Genomic DNA, 18,458 nt, shown 5'->3' with positions numbered 1-18,458 from the left:
ACATGTCGAGTCCGAGCGGTTAAGAGCACCAGACTCCAGACAAAATTGCCCTTTTTAAATGCTTGAACAAAACTACACCTTGTTATATTTCCACTTGACTGTCACATTTCATTCCTCCATGATATCTTCAGTCCACACTTGACATCACTCACTTGTATGTTCCCCTAGCAAATAAAGTTCTGCGTCAAAAAAGCTTTCAGTGTGGCTGGACAAATGATTTGCAACAATCTCCCTAATGCCATTAGGATATCTGTTACTCTATCCTCTTTCGTAAAGTCCTAAAGACTAGCCTTTTTTATGCTCATTTCTTTCTACGCTACGATCATGATGGAATAGCACCTAACAAATGTTCATTGTTTCGTTAACCCAGTAATGCTTTGTCATTCGAAAGGGACTTGGTCCTTTGTGTAGTACAAACCCACTTTTAAGTTATCGCTTCAGAGAAGACGTCCCGTTTTTTTCTGGTATGATTGTCTACAAATTGGCCACAGCTTCTTGTAAACCTTTACATGGTGCTATTTAAAAAGATGGGTTTTTTAATTTGAACATAGCTTTACATACCTTTTACACAAAAACAGTGAGTGCTTTGAGATGCATCTGGTTGTGAATAAGCAGTATATAAGATCTGCTTAGCTATGGAAGCTCAGCCACGTAAGACCATGGGTATGGTGGTATGCTTGACCGCCATGTGATCAGTTTAACAGTGTTCAAGACTCACATAGAACCAGTTGTTTGATTTTGGGGCGTTTGGGTGGAATGGGTATTTATTTATTTATTTATTTCTTGTTTATCCTGGGAAATCCATTCAGTGAGAAAAACTCACTGATCTCCCATGGATCCCAGCTAATAACAAACTACAAACTACAGAAGTGAACTTAAGATAAAATATTACAAATTTACACCGAAAACGTTGCACATTCATTTAAAAAAAGCACTAGATCCAAGCACACAAGGTATAAGAAGCAATTGGGTGTTTTATTAGTGGCCTTGAATCTGAATTCCAATAACTGATTAACGATTCAAAGTATTAATAACATCTGTAATTTTGTTGTCCCAAATTCAAAGATTACACCATGATGCAAAGACTAGAAAGTGTGCAATTATTACTTAAAATTAACCCCAAAAAAAATTTTAAACAAATTTTGCCATTAATTGATTTAAGCCCTGCAATATATTTGTGGTCATTTTAACCTGAAATTTCCCCACAAAACCTTGAATGTATTTAGTATTGTAATCTCATTTATAGTTTCAACACTTTAGCTAAAAAGCATATTTCATGAAGTTTGAAGGACTGCTTTTGGTTAAACATGTTAAGGATTCTGTTAAGAAAGTGAAAAAAGAGAAATGTAAGCAATGGGAAGTTATTGTAGGATAGTATGTCATAGTAGTGTGAAGCAATAGTGCAGTGGAAATATGAATACTGCCACTGAAAAAGGCACCAGACTATTTCCCCATACAGCATCGGTTTGGATACTTAAACCGAATCCGAATTTGCGGCTATGGCTACGGCTGTTGCTAAGGGTGTTGCTAAGGACGTCCTATACCTCAACGCGTGATGACGCGTAAATCTAGCCGTAGCCGTAGCCGTAGCTGTAGCCGCTAATTCGGACATGGCCTCAGTATGGCCCTTTCTGAAACCATAGTTTTGGCTCCAGATTCTCCGTGGGCTACCTAGCTTGGCGCTGAGACTTTTGCGTACGTGCTCAGGGCTCCATACGAGAGGCAGAGCCTGAAGCTGAATCCATACCTGAAGCAGTGGTTTCAAAAAGGACTTATAATTGAATGGAAGACAAAATGGCTGCTCTGTACAAAAGATGTTTCACAGCGATTTCTACCGTTATTAATATGGAAACTTACTCAGCAAGGTCTTTTAAAACGATGTGAAATCAATTTTAGATGTAACTATTATGTCATGTGACCTGAGGTTTGTTAAAATTGTGGCCGTAGTGTATCTATAGATCAAAGATATTAAATCAATTTATTATTAAAAATGTTTAATATTTCCATTTTGAGAATCGGATTAATTAAAGAAGTACGGAATTAACATGACCCTTCATTTGTCATAATTTAAGGTCTCAATTTTGGTGGTTTTTGAGGTGAGGATTTAAAATGTAGATAGAACTAGCACAGTTGTTTCATGTATTTCCTTCCTCCATGTTTTACTGTATCAATCGCGTTATTTGTACTTGATACGTGTCATGCTGTATCCTCCCCACTCCCAGTGTGTTGTTGTGTTCCCTGACACAACCCCCCTAAAAATAATTGTAAACATAACAACTGACTTGGTCAGGAGCAATGGAGAGCTGTTGATATTATATAAAATATTGAGAGGAACAGCTCCCTCTTAAGTAATGTAGTTTTTGAGGAAGAGGTAATTTCTCTCTCTAATAATAGGCCTGAAGCCTTTTGTAGATTTATTATGCATCTGAAAGCACATAAATTTGTGCAACAAGTGGGTTTTTCTCTTGCAACTTCGATAACAAATTGAGTAGTACGAATGTTTACAGATTTGTTATTTTATGCATATATGTTGAGATACACCAAGTGAGAATACTGGTCTTTGACAATTACCAATAGTGTCCAGTGGCTTTATAAGAGGTTGTACTTCTGTACAAGAGAGTACGAGTGTGTTAGAATACAGGAACCTATTGGGTGCCCTTATCCTTCACCATGTTGCCTCACACCATTAAGTTTGGACTTTAATTAACTTTAAACGCTTGGCCCAGCATTATTATCTCTCTAACAAATGCATGTACTCTCGCCACACCATGCCTGCTTTCTTCCTAGTAATGTTGTGGAACTTTAAGAAGATTTTTAAATAACTCTCTCTGAGGCAACACATTCCCAAAACCATGTCAAACATACTTCCCACTATTAATTAAGGAAAACAAACATACATTATACACAATATTTTAAAATTGAATTTAGATTTATTGCATAATTTAGGATTCACATTAATACACACCTTCTTGAAGTGATTTTATTTATTAAAGAAACAACAACATCACTGCAAACTTTTTTTAAAAGTAAGAAATATATAAATAACTTTTGGCGTAAGGGTGTGCTGCGACCTGGACATTGTCTTAGACTTTAGGTGGCATGATGGGACGCTTGGAATGATTTCAATATCCTGCCACAATTTTTTCACTCATTTTTACCCAGAGAAATATCTAGTAAATTAGATACTAATTTATTTCATAACAAATGAAAAAGTGGTGGCAGGATACGGACATTTTTTGGAACGTTTTGACACAAATTTTATATAGTAATGTGGAGCGCATCATATAAAACAAATTCTTTAAACAAAAATTAAATCATAAAACTTCTTCTGGAGAGTATAAATAAACATAAAACTGAAAGAAAAAAAATATAGAATGGATGGATGTTTTAAAGGTTTCAGTTTGGGCACAACAACGGCAATCAATTTATACAATAAAAACACACACGCAAAATAAACACATTTCACAAATAAAGAAAAATAAAATATAGTCTTTCAGAAATGCAAGGATAAAGTTTCATGGCAAAACAAAACAATATTTATGACCAACAATGTAATTAGTTTTTAGGCTGAGGAATTCACTTTTGACCAAGTTTAGGTCAATGTGATTTTATGATATTTTTAATCAAGACAAAACAATGAACACAACACCAGAGGGTCACTCAATGGTGAGGTCTGCATAGACAATATGGATTTAAAGAAGAATTCCTAAAGAAATGACTGCATCTGAAGTATAAAAATACAACTGTTTTCTTAAAACTTCATATAGTTCTTGCGTCGGAAAAATTGAGAGCTGTATTTTGATTAGTTCAAAAATTATTACTTGAATCCGATTTCCATAATAATCACAATCCTAAAGAACAAACTCTACCTGGTAAGTAGACACACACATGGTGTTACCACAAACCAAATATATAATCATAAATGTTTATAAGAGAATTACTTTGAGTTTGCAGAGAAACTATTTTAATCTTTTAGCTTGCGTCAATGAAAATAAGACTAGAAGACAACCTGGAATGCTTGCATAGTATTATAAACTTTTAAAGAACTTTTATAACTTTGAGTTTGTAAAACTTTGATAAATATACATCCTTTATGACCAGGACCAAATTCCATAAAGTTGGCTAAGCAGACTTGTATATTTGTAATATATAAAAAAAAATTGTGCATAAGATAGGTGTATTTCATAATCGATAAAAGAAGATTTGACAGAAAGTGTTAGCGTTCACAATGGATTTGCATTGTTGCATCACTCATTTGCTTACAATAACCACCACCAGCAAGTTAGCATGCCTTTTGCTTTGCTAATGGTAAACAGGCATGTGATTTCTCAGGTTCCTTCTTTGGTTATCAGATTTTCCAAAATCTCATTGAGCTTTTATATTTTCTTGAAGGAAGTTAAGCAGTCACTGAAGGAGGACAGATTTATTAGTCCACTTTTTGTCAAAGCATGTAGTTGTGTATTTTCTGGTGATGCACAGAATATGTAAACATCCTCAATTGTAACTTAGGGAGGTACTGGGTTTAGAATAAAGTGAACCAATTACCGTAAGCCATTTTCAGGAATGTTCACACCATCATCCAACCCCTGGGTAAAAGCAGTGGTCGTGAAATAAAAACTTAGCTATGGCCAGTGGCTCGCTTAAAGGGGCGGGTGCACATGCTCCAAACTGGGCTTTAACTGGGCTTTATTTTATGGGCTTTACTCGACTCTTTCTACTCTCACCAATGAGATGATGAACATGGCTGGTGCTATTAGCTTGTACCCTCAGCTGACGATGGTCTTGGATTTTTCTTCAGAGCTGACAAACCATCAAGTAAAGGCCTGAAGAAAAAATAATAATAATAGAAATGTAAACTCTCTCTTCATTTGTATACTCTAACTGTCGCAAGTCTTTAAAATTAGTTCATGCTTTGTTTGATTCTGCTAGACTAAAGACTCCACTAGTGTAGCAACTGTGATGCTTAACATGGAATCAGATACTAACCATAATCAGAGTACCATAGTTGGGTGTTGACTTACCATGTGTTGGATTTTGTTAGAGTTAGGAAGGATCCAAGTGAACTACTTATGGGATCAGGCATACATGTACCACCATATTAAACCACTCTTGGGATCAGGCACACCACCATCATAATTTAAATCTTTCGTCTGCAGCATTTTGTGTTTTCATTGTTCCTCATGTCTGTCTCATTTGGGTGTTGACTTGCCCTAGTGTTGTTAGAATTTGTAAGAGTGATGAAGGATTCTAGTAATTCAATATAGGGAGATAGCCGTCTTACCCGTATCTCAACACTTCTTACCTGTAGAGTATTTTATCTGATTGTAAAACTCCTACTTGTTGAAGAGCAGAATCAATTTGTTCCTGCGAAAAAATGCACATAAAAAGAGTGCAACAAGTTTACACACAGCACACTTTCATGCATCTTCTGTTTGAAGACTTTAGTTAAACAAGAACTCACAAAAATAGAACAAATCTAAACAGAGGAAATAATGATCTTTTCTCAATTAACTTTGTGTTACCACGTCAATGTCCCCGTAGAATCTTCAGTGTGTTGGTCTATCAGTTTATAGTCTTTGTTGCGTTGTAAATACATGTAGATGTATAGGCGCGTTTTTCAATCAAAAAGCCATTTGAGTTTGAGTCTCAAGATATGTGTAATACCTCTTTACCCTCTTATATAAAATCAAGAAAAAGTTCCCACAAAAAGATTTAGAAATGTGAGCGCTACACAGCCACCTTTCCTTCCCCTACCATCAGTTCAAATTAGTTACCCATGGGATAGAATTGAAAGAATACAATGTATTATTCAAACTCTTCAACTTACAAGGCTCAAGTCTAGACCAGATCTGATCAAGACTTTCATGAGATCACTGGAAGAAAAACAACACGTACTCTGCTCATCGATGCCGAAACAATTATACAAGATCTTGGTTTGATGATCGAGAATGAAACGATCTACCATGGCAACCAGATGACTTGGTGCCTGCAAAACAAAAATATAAAATATAAAGTGGGGAAAATAACAGAGAAATTTAGGCTTTGCAATAATACACAATGTATTACATTACAAGGTAACTGAACCAAAATTAGATGGTACCTATAATGCAATAGCGGGGAGAAATGGTCTAAAAGCAAAAGCTATCCGCGGAAATTTGGATATCTGAATTATCCACCCAGGATTTCTTTGCATGGAAGAACACGCCAGCTTTCATTTTTGTCATGGTCAGTCAGTATTCTTCAGTATTTAGCGTTTGCATCTTCCTGATGATTACAGTTTGTTATTGATTTATACAGAGTTAAAACTACATGCCTGCAGTTTTGTTTTTCTTAGGGCTCGGAAACCGTTGTCAACTTTGACCAGCCGTATCTACCCATCGGTAGATAGATGGCCGTTATATAATTAAACAGCCTTTCAACAGTCTGAATGTGTTCCAGAAACATGTGACAATATAACAAATATTCTGCAAATGCAAATGTCATAGGAAAATATCTTTATAAATATATGGTTGTCTAAAATGAGTTTTATTGACAAAACAATTTAAAAACAAGAGGGAATTTTTAAACCTTAAAGTAAACTGTTTTACAATAAGTTGAGATCCTTAACTTAATTTTGATTCAAGGTTTTAAATTTTGATTGCTTACCACTGTTCTCCTGTGACCACTGTAATCTCTAGAGAGGACGCATAAATTACATGCATCAATTATTTCTTGTATCTTCCGATGCACGACAAGTGTCAGGGTGATTTCCTACACAAAACCAAAAGAGCCAACGACACAAAAAAATTATGGAAACATCAATTGATTCAATTTTCAGATCAACTGATACAGTAAATAAGATTCCTAGATCGGTTGCACAGTGTTTATGATTGATAGAAGCAAAGTGTTTTCAAGGGTAAAAATGAATCTTGGATTCTGTTTCACCATCTTCATTTGGTCTTATTAGTTGAACTGGTCTGTCATATAAATGGATTAGCTCGTATTACCTGTAGACTTAGAAGTTTGAGGTTGGTGCTGAAGGGGCAAGCTTTCATCAGGGCTAGAACTCCTTCATCCCCCATGGGGTTGCCGCCAAGCTAGTAGAGGAAGAGAAATCGGGATAATTGTTACGTTTGGGGGAAAACATTTTTTAAAGCTATACCTCCCAATAATTTTTTTTAAGCTGTACTCCAATCTCCTGTAGAAAGAATCCACAAGAACCTTATGTAATGGTCAAGTGGTCTAGAGTGTAGAAATCAAGTTCTGATGATCGAGTACGATCATTGGAGAGTGGGTACGAATCCCAGTTGTAACTTTGTGTTCTCATGCAAGACACTTGTGTTCTTGGGAAAGACGAGTAGCTTTCATTGCGTCTCTTCACCCAGAAATAAATAGCTTAGGGTAAAGATTGTGGGTGTGAATGATTAGCAACCTGTGCACCACTTAGCGTTGGTGCTGCATACTCCAAAGGAGTTAAGACAGTTTTGGAAATGCTTAAGGCCCAACAGTAGACAGGAATAGTAAAAATGTTTCTAGGCGCTTTGATGAATGTTTAAAAGTGCAAAATATATGCCAAATATTGACCAACTTCGGGTGGGATGTGAATCCACAACTTCTACATTTTAGAGCAAACACCATCCCAAAAACTTGCCTGTTGAAAAAAGTTCAGTTTGAATCCCAAATTATAAGCACAAGTTCCACAAGCACAACTAAAACATGTAATAATGCACTGCTTTGGAGAAATCCGCAATCGAGAGAACTACAGCAAGTGTTTGCAAGTCATGGAGCTGTTTTTGTACATTATTTACCAAGGTCAAAGGTCAAGGGTATTACTTACTAGTAAAGCTTCCAGGGTTGTGTTCTTCTTGAGTCCGAGTGCGAGTTTCTTAACTCCAGGTGTGTTGATGTGATTAGAGCTGTGTTGTGAAAAAAACATAAATAATGAAGGTCAAGCATAAATATTTAATTGTATGTACATAAGTTTTAAGTTTTGTTTTGTTGGGAACTTTATTTTTACTGACCTCAAGTCTAGTATCCTGAGTCCCGTGTTGACCTTTAGTGCTGTTTGTAATGCTGTACACCCTGCTAGACAGACACCATTCTGAGACAGATCTAGCACTTCAAGTGAAGTGTTCACCTTGAGAAAAAACAAACAATTTTAAAGCAAAAGTTTAAGCTCAATCATTTACTGGAGTCACTATAGGTTTTGGACGCGCAAGATCAAAACTAGTTGTTTTACTAATTTCTCAACAACTGTAGCATTACAAGCAAAAATATTTCGGAAGTTTTCAATCATGACCATTTTTAAAGCCATTAAATACACTTTCGGAACAGAAAAAAAATAAAAGTTCACAGATTTACAAATAACTTACAGGGTTTACAGAAGGTAATGGTAAAAGACTTCTCTTGAAATATTATTCCATGAAATGCTTTACTTTTTGAGAAAACATTAAAACAATTATCAATTCTCAACATCAAGAATTACATGTTATGACACGGCGAAACGTGCGGAAACAAGCGTGGGTTTTGCCATTATTTTCTCTCGACTCCGATGACCGATTGAGCCTCAATTTTCACAGGTTTGTTATTTTATAAAGAAGTTGTGATACACGAAGTGTGGGCCTTTGGACAATACTGTTTACCGATGGCTTTAAAACCATGTATTGTTTGTGTAAATGAAACATTATATTTTCAATCTCAGCAATTTTGTGCAATACTTTCATTGCCAACCATTATTAATTGGGGTTTAACAAAGAAAAGTTGACTAGAGCATAATACGACCTCTAGTTTCTAGCTCTATGGTGGCAGTCTCCCTATTTTAATTACCTTGAAAGAATTAGCAAGAGCTATAATACCCTTTCCTCTGACTCCATTCCACTTCAGATCCAAGTACAATAATGCGGTGTTTTCAATCTGAGATCGGTAAACAAAAACAACTTGCAAAAATACAGACTGACAGAAAACAAATATATAAAAAAAATTATATAAGTTTACTCGCTACTCAATGAAATCAGTTAAAATATTTATCAGAAGTTTTGAGGATAAATTATAAGGTTAATAGATTATTATGTGTGACATAAGTTTAATGTTTTATTTCACGCTAAAAAGTAATACAAAATGAATAGAAAAAAACTGCATCAAAACACTGAACTAATGCACCAAATGGACTTTGTATTTCGTTGTAACATGAGCACTGTCAGTGTTTGTAAAGAGTACTTGGTATTCACAAATGTAAAACCTTTCCAATGACTTTTATTGATTTTTCTATTTCAGGGCAATGTTTGTTTGCTTTGTACTTCTAATCGGATTAGCAATTAACTTTCTTTTTTATATTCATGTAAAACTGCTTGGAGTCGGCTTCCTTCAGGCATTTTTTTTTCTTATCACAAAGATTAGAGCAAAATAGAAGATGGTTGAAAACTTTTAGGGTGATTGATACTGGCCTCAAAGTTCCAGACAAAATTGCTTGCCTGCCCCTGGTCTTGCCTGGGTGCCCTTTGAAATATGCCCCTTTAATGAGAGATGACCTATGTGTACGTAACCATAGAGGTAGAATTCTACCTCCATGATGAAATCATCACAAGGCTAGACAACCACTTCAAGGTGAGGGCTACACTTAACTGATTTGGACTACACCCCAAATCAACTGCCACCAGGGGCATGTTGCCACCTTCTCCTGGGGCTGAAACCCTCTTCAAAGTCCGTAGAGTATCAGACCAGTTGGACCTTCTTCCACAGAGGAAGAATGCGTCCTTCATGCTGATACCTCAATCAAAATTTAAAAAAATTCAGATTTTGAAATTAGGTTAAAAATCCCAGCATGATTTCAACCTACTGTGATAACGTGCCTAATTACAGTGGTAAGGATATAAATCCACACGATAAACCATGTTGACCTGAAAAAAACAATGAATCACAAATTTCATAATAAAGACATTTTTTGTGAACAGTTGACTGAGTGCTTAGCTTCTAGTCACAGGCGCCTTTGACATCACATAATGGAACTCCAGACACTATTGACTTTACTGCTAAACCCACAACACAGCTGTTATCAATAGTAGCTATTAGCAGACATGGGGGCCCATTGACAGACTCAAGTGCAATGTAAATATTGATATCAAAACAGCAGTAAAAGCTCTTCAAATACAACGGCAAATAGTTCTACCTATCCATGTATAAGTGTAGCACAGACATGTCTGTACCTTCTGTTTTTTTGTGAATTATAATATACACTGAACTGACAACATTATTCCATTTAATTTCCCATGATTTTTTTTCTCTGCATTGTTTTTCAAAATTTAAGCAATTCTCAGATTTACTATAGAAGTAAAAGGATGTATTCATTTTGGTTGTACCCATACACACCGATGTGTGTTAGCACAGAACAGACTTTATCCCTGAATTCAACACCAATAAGAATGATGTACTTTTAAAATTAATTGTAATGCACACATTTTCTAATTGATAGAGTCCTCATGAAAGTTGAGACAAACTTACAAGTCTCTAACCTCACGCTAAAATGGTGTAAATTGTAAATTTATTTGAGCGAAACTTGAAACATGACCTCATCAACAGATATCCAAAACAAATTGGCCTTAAAATTACAGAAGAGAAATTTCTGCACCAATCAAGAGGTCAAATTCAATGCTGTTTTGATTGGATATAATACAAATTCAGAAATGACTGGATGGCCGGGTTGGTTTAGTGATATGTTTCCTCACCTATAAGACCCTGGCTCAAACCATGCCAGGGCACTATAAGGATTGGGTTTTCAGTCCCCAACAACTCTCTAGGGTTTTCTCCCATCTACATGATGTAAAACTGCCTGGACTTTTATTTGAAATTTTACGTCATTTGCTATTTTAGATAGTTGCCAAACTAATGCACTGGAATGCTATCTAACAAACTAGTAATTTTAAAAGGTTCAACAGAAGGTTACAGACTCATTTTTTGAGCACGGTCCCCGCTCACATGAGGACTTTATTTATTGGTACACGGTTACTCACCAGTGCTGAGCCTAGATGAATCCCAGCTAACTCCCCCATGTCATTATGACTAAGGTCAATGTGGGTCAATGTACAATTGTTCTTCAGCCCTTCGGCCAAAAGGGATGCAGCTTTGTCTGATAGATGATTTGCTGCATTTAAAAAAAAAAAAAAAATATATAAATAATACACAAGGAAATAGTTACCTGAATGATAACAGTCAAACGACATTGACATTTGGTAGTTTTACCGTTACTCACACTGTATGTACACTTTCCCCACGGATTAGAGATATGATTTTCTAGCTGAAGACAATCAGAGCATACTGATTGAAACGTTGAGCTGTCAACCAACGGTTCGTCGCAAAACTAACACTAATCAAAAGAGATTTACAACCACAAACCTCACCTGATTTTTTGTGTGACTTTGTATGTCAAGATTTGATTTTTTCTGTAACTGGACTCAAGTTCTAATGTTGTCAGAGTATTGTTTTTGGTCGCAGTCATGGCACTTGTATCCTTGAGCAACACCCTTGACTGTGTGTCCTTCATTGGTTTGTCTTTTGCCGGGATGAGGCATAAAGCCTGTAGTCTGCTGTGTGTTGGGCAATGGTGTACTTAAATATCAATAAGAGAAAGGGTTTGCCTGTTGTTTCTGGCATCGTTGGCTGCAGATTTTGCCCATCTAGTCAATCCTGTCAAGGCGCTATAAATGGGTCTGAGAGTTCAAACCAAGCTCTGCTCGCAAAATAAATCTTGTCTTGTGATATAGTTCAAAAAACTGTGTAATATTCTTTATACCTGATGCTATTAATTCATCAATTTCTGCTTAAATAAAAGTATTTTGGAAATTATTTTTTTTTTTTTTTTTTACGTTCCGTGCTGTTGTGATTTTTCTGGAATAAAGGTTCTAATAAGTAAATAAGTAAATAAATTAAATGAAAGAATAAAATAATGACTTCTTACCACTGAGGCAGAGTGACTTGAGAGAGTAATTTGTTCCAAGCATGGAGCCAAAACCAGACGCCCCTTTGGAACGAATCTGGTTCTCGGAAACATCCTGGTGGGGGTGAAAATAATAACTAGTCAATAACATAATTAATTTGTTAATTGATCAATCAATCAATCTTAAAGGTATACACAATTGGAAAGGATATTAACAAAAACATCACTTTTAGTTTTAGTCTGAAACTTACTGATTATGAAGTTCATACTAGAATTTCTTTTATTGTGAAATATTTCCCTCTGAAAAGAAGTCATTTTCGCAAAAACTACATCTGAAAACCTTAAAAATGCAACAGCTGATTTCAGTTGCTACAAGTAAAATTAAGGACAATATGTTTACAAGCTGAATATTTTGCAAATTTTTCTTACTATATTTTCCTGACAGCAGATTCAGCTCAAGTTTTGTCTGGTCTGTCATTTGATGTGTATTGTGATCACACAAAGTTGATCATCACACAAGCTCTACAGCGATAAAATGCAAAAAAGAATTCCTCTGCCATGTCCGATCGTCGTATATAAAAATAATTTGTGTGTGTGCCTAAACTTCAGCGTAATTCTGGATGTACATACCAGCTTAGTAATGTAGCAATTGTCTCTCATCATGTAAGCGATTATTGCACCTCCTTCCCCTTCCATTTGGTTGTCACGGAGATCAAGTGTTTCTGTGCATGTGTTGCTCTGTTACAAGCAAGCAAACAAACAAACAAACAAACACATAAACAAATACACCGACAGACAAATAAGAAATGAACAATAGAAAATTCTTAAAGGAACACGTTGCCTTGGATCGGACGAATTGGTCTATAAAAAGCGTTTGTAACCGTTTTTATAAAATGCATATGGTTGGAAAGATGTTTTAAAAGTAGAATACAATGACCAACACAAATTTGCCTCGTAATTGCGTGGTTTTCCCTTTACTGTGCGAACTAACATGGTCGGCCATTTATGGGAGTCAACAATTTGACCCCCATAAATGGCCGACCGTGTTAGACGACAAGGTAAAACAATTTCGAGGCATGTTTGTGTGGATCATTGTATTCTACTTTTGCAACATCTTTCTACTCATATATGCATTTTATAACAGACGGAAACAAACGCTTTTCAAAGACTGATCGATCCAAGGCAACGTGTTCCTTTAATTACATAAATGCTGCACTCACATACATTAACTTATGTATAGCGTCATATAACCAGCTGGAGAAGGACTCCCCACCTAATATCATACATTTCTAAATAAAAGCTCAATGATTTTGTCTCAATAAATACGAGTGTAGCTTTACAATTGGCATTGTGCCTTTGAACCAAGTATCCCCATCTCATATCAGAGCCTAAAGCCCTTCTCAGGCAATATCAACTCCTTAGAAGTATGCAGCACCAGCCACCACCGGGTTGCTAATCATTCACATCATTCCATCAACACATAAAAATGGTGGAGAAGAAATTGAAAATCAAACAACCAAACTCAACCCCTTCTCCCTTTCTTATTAAAACTATTTCGAAATTGACAAACTTTGTCTCATTTGTGTTTTAGCCTAAACTGATGTCTATAAACAGACCTTTGTTGAGTCCAGTGGGAAAAAATCCACGTAGGCATATTATTCTGGTGGGATTCAAACCTATGGCTTTTGCCATTCTAAAGAGCAGATGTCTTACCACTAGACCACTGAGCTAGCCTGGTAGCTAGAGGCAGTCTCAATCCTAAAGATTAGCAGCGAGTATCGCAACACTCTCCGCTCCAACGAAATTATAATTAACATACATACCCTAAAGGCCTTTGCGAGTGGAATGAGTGTCCGCATGCTCAGGTAACGATGTCTCATTCTAAACGTCGTCTCATGGAGGTGTCTCACTACATAACAAGCCGGCTCTACGCCTTGAAACATCAAAGATAAAGAAATAAGTTAAGTTGTTTTTCATTTGATATCTATTTTTTATTTCACCAACCAACAGAAGAAAACCATGTATAATAGGAGGGAATTAAATATCTTATTCTGTTATAAAAAAACAACTAGTTCCGGAACGATTGTAAGTTATTTTTAATTCTCTGATTCAACATTTGATGACTAAAAATCAGTTTAATAAACTGACCGGAAGAACTAATGAAAATAATATTAAATTAAATGATAAACAAAGAGGAACATAAACCATCAAAGAAAAGAAACCGAACAGCAACCCAAAACCAACAATGAAAATGGCCAATCTGCTCCAGAATGTCGGGGGTCGTGGGTTAAAACGGCTAAAACCAAATTTGTTTCCTTTTACCCACATGCAATAATATACAAAACAAATTAAACAGTTGATTATGTTTACCTTCTTGTTTACACTCCATCAAGTAAATATTCTTTCCAGCAGAATCATAGGTCATTTCTTTGTCTGAAAAAATGGAAAATTCAATCAATAAATCAAGCATTTTTGGGGTTCATACATACTTAATACTGAAAAATGTGATTTCAACTTCTCTGATCTTCACTCTACAAAATTGAGGACAAAATGTCCAAGCAATCCATTGTATAGCACTAGTGCTAATAACAATATTAGAATATGGTGAACTTCAGAGAACATTAGATGTCAAATTATCAAAGGCAGATTGTTATGTCCTACCATAGTAGCTGAAAGTTGTGAAGTATTTCTCCAAAAAACTGGGCAAGTCAAAGTTTTCCTGCTCTGATGCCATATTGAGAGTCGGTTAAAACTAAACGTTCTCACACCACGAAGACATTCTTTCTGATCATTTTTGGGAAAATGTTTGTATCAATGAAAGCTTTTCTTTGATTGTGATCAGTTAAAAATGAAATTTATTTGTTTAACAACTAGTCCCGGTTGGTACTCTGACAGTAAAGTACAAGCAGGTGAATCTGCCATTCAAAATAGTGAATTATTTTTTTGTTTGAACACCAATCATACTAATAACACCATACCAGTTACTAAGTCAATTATGTACAAATCAAAAGATTGGGGAAAAAACATTTATAATTTGAGGAAACATCGTTTATTTTTACAATGGCTTGCCAAGTTCACAGGATATTGAGTTTTTACATCAGTTACAAAGTGCAGGTGCAAATTATGTCCACAAAGAGAAAGTGTTCAGTGATAACTTGGTGTTGACCTTTGACCCATCATTATATAGAAATGAATATTCATAACAGCTAATAGCTGATTATTGTATTTCCCCGAGTCCACAAAGAGAAAGTGTTTAAGGAGAAACTTATGCAAAATTTGTCCCTTGATCCCCTGTTATACAGAAATGATGAATATTCATGTCAGCTAAGAGGTGGTCATTTTGTACTTCCTTGAGTCTTTGGTTGTGTTAAATTCAAGCCTTGGCTTAATCTGACAGCCTCATACTATTTTGTTAGTATACTTAAATTATCCCCTCCGATCTTCTGTGCTTAATATTTCCCTATGTAATATTTTGTATCATAGATGGTTTATATTGGCAGTCAGATTGGCTCAGTAGTTTCTGCTCCTGCCTTTCACCAGTTTGAATCCCCCTCAGACAGTCCCTACCTGACTGTGTGGGTTTTCCCTCTCTTACATGTGTTGTAAGTTGTGTTGGCTGTAAAAAGAGCCGTGGTGTAACCATGCTCACAATCTAAGAGAAGAGAGAAGGGGTTCGCCCTACTGTTCATTGGCAGCATGTTGGACTACAGAACCTTGTAAACCATTACATTATTCAAACGTAGTCCCACATCCTTGCAGGAAAATACTGTATGTTATAGCGCCTTATGCATCACTGAGTGATGGATTTGTACAATAGAAGCCACTATTTTTATCATTACTATTTACCTGGAGCAAATTCTCCCTCAAGATCTGTGTCATACTCAGCTTCATCAACAGGTGGTCCCTCAATAAGACGTCTGATTGGATCGTCAGAACGGAGACTGTCCGACTCTGAGAATGAGTCTTCTAAGTCCTCCACAATCTGCTCATCTGAATAGATTACAATAAATTAAGTTTTCATCGGGTCAAAGATATTATTAACATTTTGTAAAATAGTAAATTAATATTTCAAGTACTGCGTTGGATACAAGATTCGAGTGAGGGTTCAAGTCACTGCTGTGGAACTTGTGTGCTTTTAAGAGCAAGAAACTCTGATACAATAATTGCTTTGTCCTTTGTATGGCATGTATGTGACATAAGTCGTAGGTCCAACATCTGGGACTGGTAGTGCAAGTAAAAGCACTTAGAACACTAATTTTGGACAACAATGCTTAAATCTCTTAGGGTGAGTGTTGGCTGTGAAAAGAGCCGATTGGGTCTCTGTGTTTCTGGTTCACATTTAAGCAAGCATTCTTGTTTACCTGAACTTCCTCAGGCTTGCAAACCACAGTGATTTTAAGCTCACTTATGAGGCATCCTTGGTTTTATTGCCAACAAATATAATAACAACCGACTAACAAAATTGTTTTAACTTTTATATTGTTTAGTTCAGAACCAACTCATGAATGTTCTGACTGCCACAAAAACTTTGCTGAGGAATAACAGTTTGTGATTATCAATAAAGTTGATATTATATGAAAATTGAATGTCTCTTAGGATTGGTTTGCTTGGTGTTTACCTGTAGGGGTTTGCACTGAGGACAAAGACATCTCATACTCGCTGTGAGTCTCTGAACCACCCATGGTCGTAGAGTCATCATCGAGTAACTCAGTAACAGACCAGGCAGGAATTGGTTTTCCTCTCCTCTCACGGGACCCTTTTCTGTCCCCTTGGCCTCCTCTTTCCTTTGAGCGTCCAGGGCTCCTGGAGGAAGCAGGCCGCTTGGATTGTTTGGCACTGTGAGCGCGCCGTGATGAGCGGCCCGACGAGGCCCGACCTGATGAGGCCGTCTTAGGACGAGCAGCAGGAGATACAACCCCCTCCTGTCGTGGAGACTTTGGTGGTGACGGAGATGCTGACATGTCGTTCGTTGGGAAGTTCAAGTGTAGATCTTCAGCTGTGATAAGGATGGTGGGAAGGTTCTCTTCGGGGGTGTTGTATCTTACGTGTCCAGTGGAGAATGATGGAGGCGGATCCCTTCCACTTGGCATGGAGGGGCCGTCTAGGATTCTTCTTGTAGCCTTTTGTGATTTTAAACTTGATTTGCGAAAGTTTCTTTGGGAGGGTGATGCAGCAGGATGATTGCGTAGATGATGTTCGTCTTGATTTGTTTGCTGTGAATTGTAAGGCATTTTAAATTTAGTCAGCCTTGGGTTGTTTAATATCCAGATATCTTTATCGGAAACAAAACGTTCAATATTTATAATAAGTGATGAAAAGAAGGAAAACAAAATACATGTCTAAACTTCAGATATGTACTATCTGAACAGGCTAGTACCAAAAATTAAAAGCTTGAAGTGGAGAAATGCATTTCAAATAACAATTTTCCTAAGGCTATTGTTCATTTTATCAATCTTGTCGTCAAGTTAAATGAAGTTGAAGTTGTTCTTCAGTTATACAGTCTTAAAATAAGCAATGTTATGGTGGCGATTTTAACCCCAAACCCCCAGCCAACCTCTCAAACCAACCCGGTCACACACTCACAAACAAACAAAACAAAAAACAGCACTTGTGTAACTGTAATGTAAGCTTGATTGAACTCATCCAATTTAACAAAATTAATAATAATTATCAAAAAAATAGCAAAATAAAAAGATCCAATAGCCCCTTTCCCCTTTACCTACCTCAACACCATATCCACCACCACATCTGTGAATTTTAGCCGAAACTGCCGATGCCATACTTCTACGATGAGTTTAATATTAATAAAATATAGCTCCCGGACTTTGCACGAAGACCGGCCGTGCGACACCGACGCGAGTCATGGGGGAACTCACACTATTTGACGGCGGCCATTCCTGCCGGTGAGAAGGTCTCTTCCCGAGACCGAATGAAACGCTTCAACGGAAACAAATAACTTTCTATCGAGCGATTTAATGGCGATAATCAATGTCCACGTCTCATCAAACTTCCTTTTGTGTGATTTCTCTAGAAATATGAATGATTAATGAACATTGACGTCCCGTTGCCAAGTAATCAATTTAGAATCAACTTGTTGCACGCTGAACGTAGAGAAACAACTGTCACTTTTTATCTTTTTAAGTAGCGCCCTCCAGCGACCAGTGTCTCACTCTTTCAAGAAAGTTAACTATTATTGGCGGAGGTTCTGTGTTTAGGTCCGAAAACTTGAAGAAACTGAAAAAGGTCAAAGCTAAGAAGTTACGCAATCTACCACTGTTTACCCAACATAATATAAATATATATATAAATATCTACTAGACGAGTAATACTCAACTTATTCATAATTCCCAATTGTCTTAACAATTAACGCTACACCTGACGGTGTGTTTTTTTGTTTGACGAATTTTGCAGTACAAAGGCCACTCTATTAGTGGTGCCCTTACTTTTCATGTATTAGGCTTGAATCAATCTACAATGCAATATGATTTTTATGGGCTAGGTTAGTAAGAATTAAAATGATCTATAAAGTTTTGCAACAGTGAAATCTGCC

The 18,458-nt window shown here is 36.5% G+C and overlaps 1 protein-coding gene across 1 annotated transcript; it reads right to left on the bottom strand.

The window, feature by feature from the left end:
• Positions 1 to 2,942: 2,942 nt before the first annotated feature.
• Positions 2,943 to 17,716, bottom strand: LOC117307133. Its single transcript, XM_033791802.1, has 16 exons — positions 17,632 to 17,716; positions 16,527 to 17,121; positions 15,755 to 15,898; positions 14,279 to 14,341; positions 13,732 to 13,841; positions 12,539 to 12,646; positions 11,930 to 12,023; positions 10,986 to 11,116; positions 8,806 to 8,892; positions 8,001 to 8,116; positions 7,817 to 7,895; positions 6,987 to 7,076; positions 6,646 to 6,750; positions 5,828 to 5,986; positions 5,303 to 5,364; positions 2,943 to 4,823 (listed from the first exon to the last, which is right to left on the bottom strand). Exons 1-16 carry the CDS (start codon positions 17,686 to 17,688, stop codon positions 4,754 to 4,756), a joined length of 2,070 nt encoding a protein of 689 aa, XP_033647693.1. The 5' UTR covers positions 17,689 to 17,716; the 3' UTR covers positions 2,943 to 4,753.
• Between the last annotated feature and the right edge of the window lie 742 nt (positions 17,717 to 18,458).

Source organism: Asterias rubens, chromosome 2 (assembly GCF_902459465.1).
Source record: "Asterias rubens chromosome 2, eAstRub1.3, whole genome shotgun sequence".
Taxonomy (NCBI): Eukaryota; Metazoa; Echinodermata; class Asteroidea; order Forcipulatida; family Asteriidae; genus Asterias; species Asterias rubens.
Note: the sequence above shows the minus strand (reverse complement) of the source record. Positions and strands in the feature narration are given on the sequence as shown.

Coding starts and splice junctions, on each gene's coding strand:
- LOC117307133 (XM_033791802.1), bottom strand. CDS start 17,688: ATGGCATCGGCAGTTTCGGCTAAAATTCACAGATGTGGTGGTGGATAT. Junction 12,647..13,731: donor CACTCGCAAAGGCCTTTAGG/GTATGTATGTTA, acceptor TGCTTGTAACAG/AGCAACACATGCACAGAAAC. Junction 5,987..6,645: donor GTGGTCACAGGAGAACAGTG/GTAAGCAATCAA, acceptor TTTGTTTTGCAG/GCACCAAGTCATCTGGTTGC.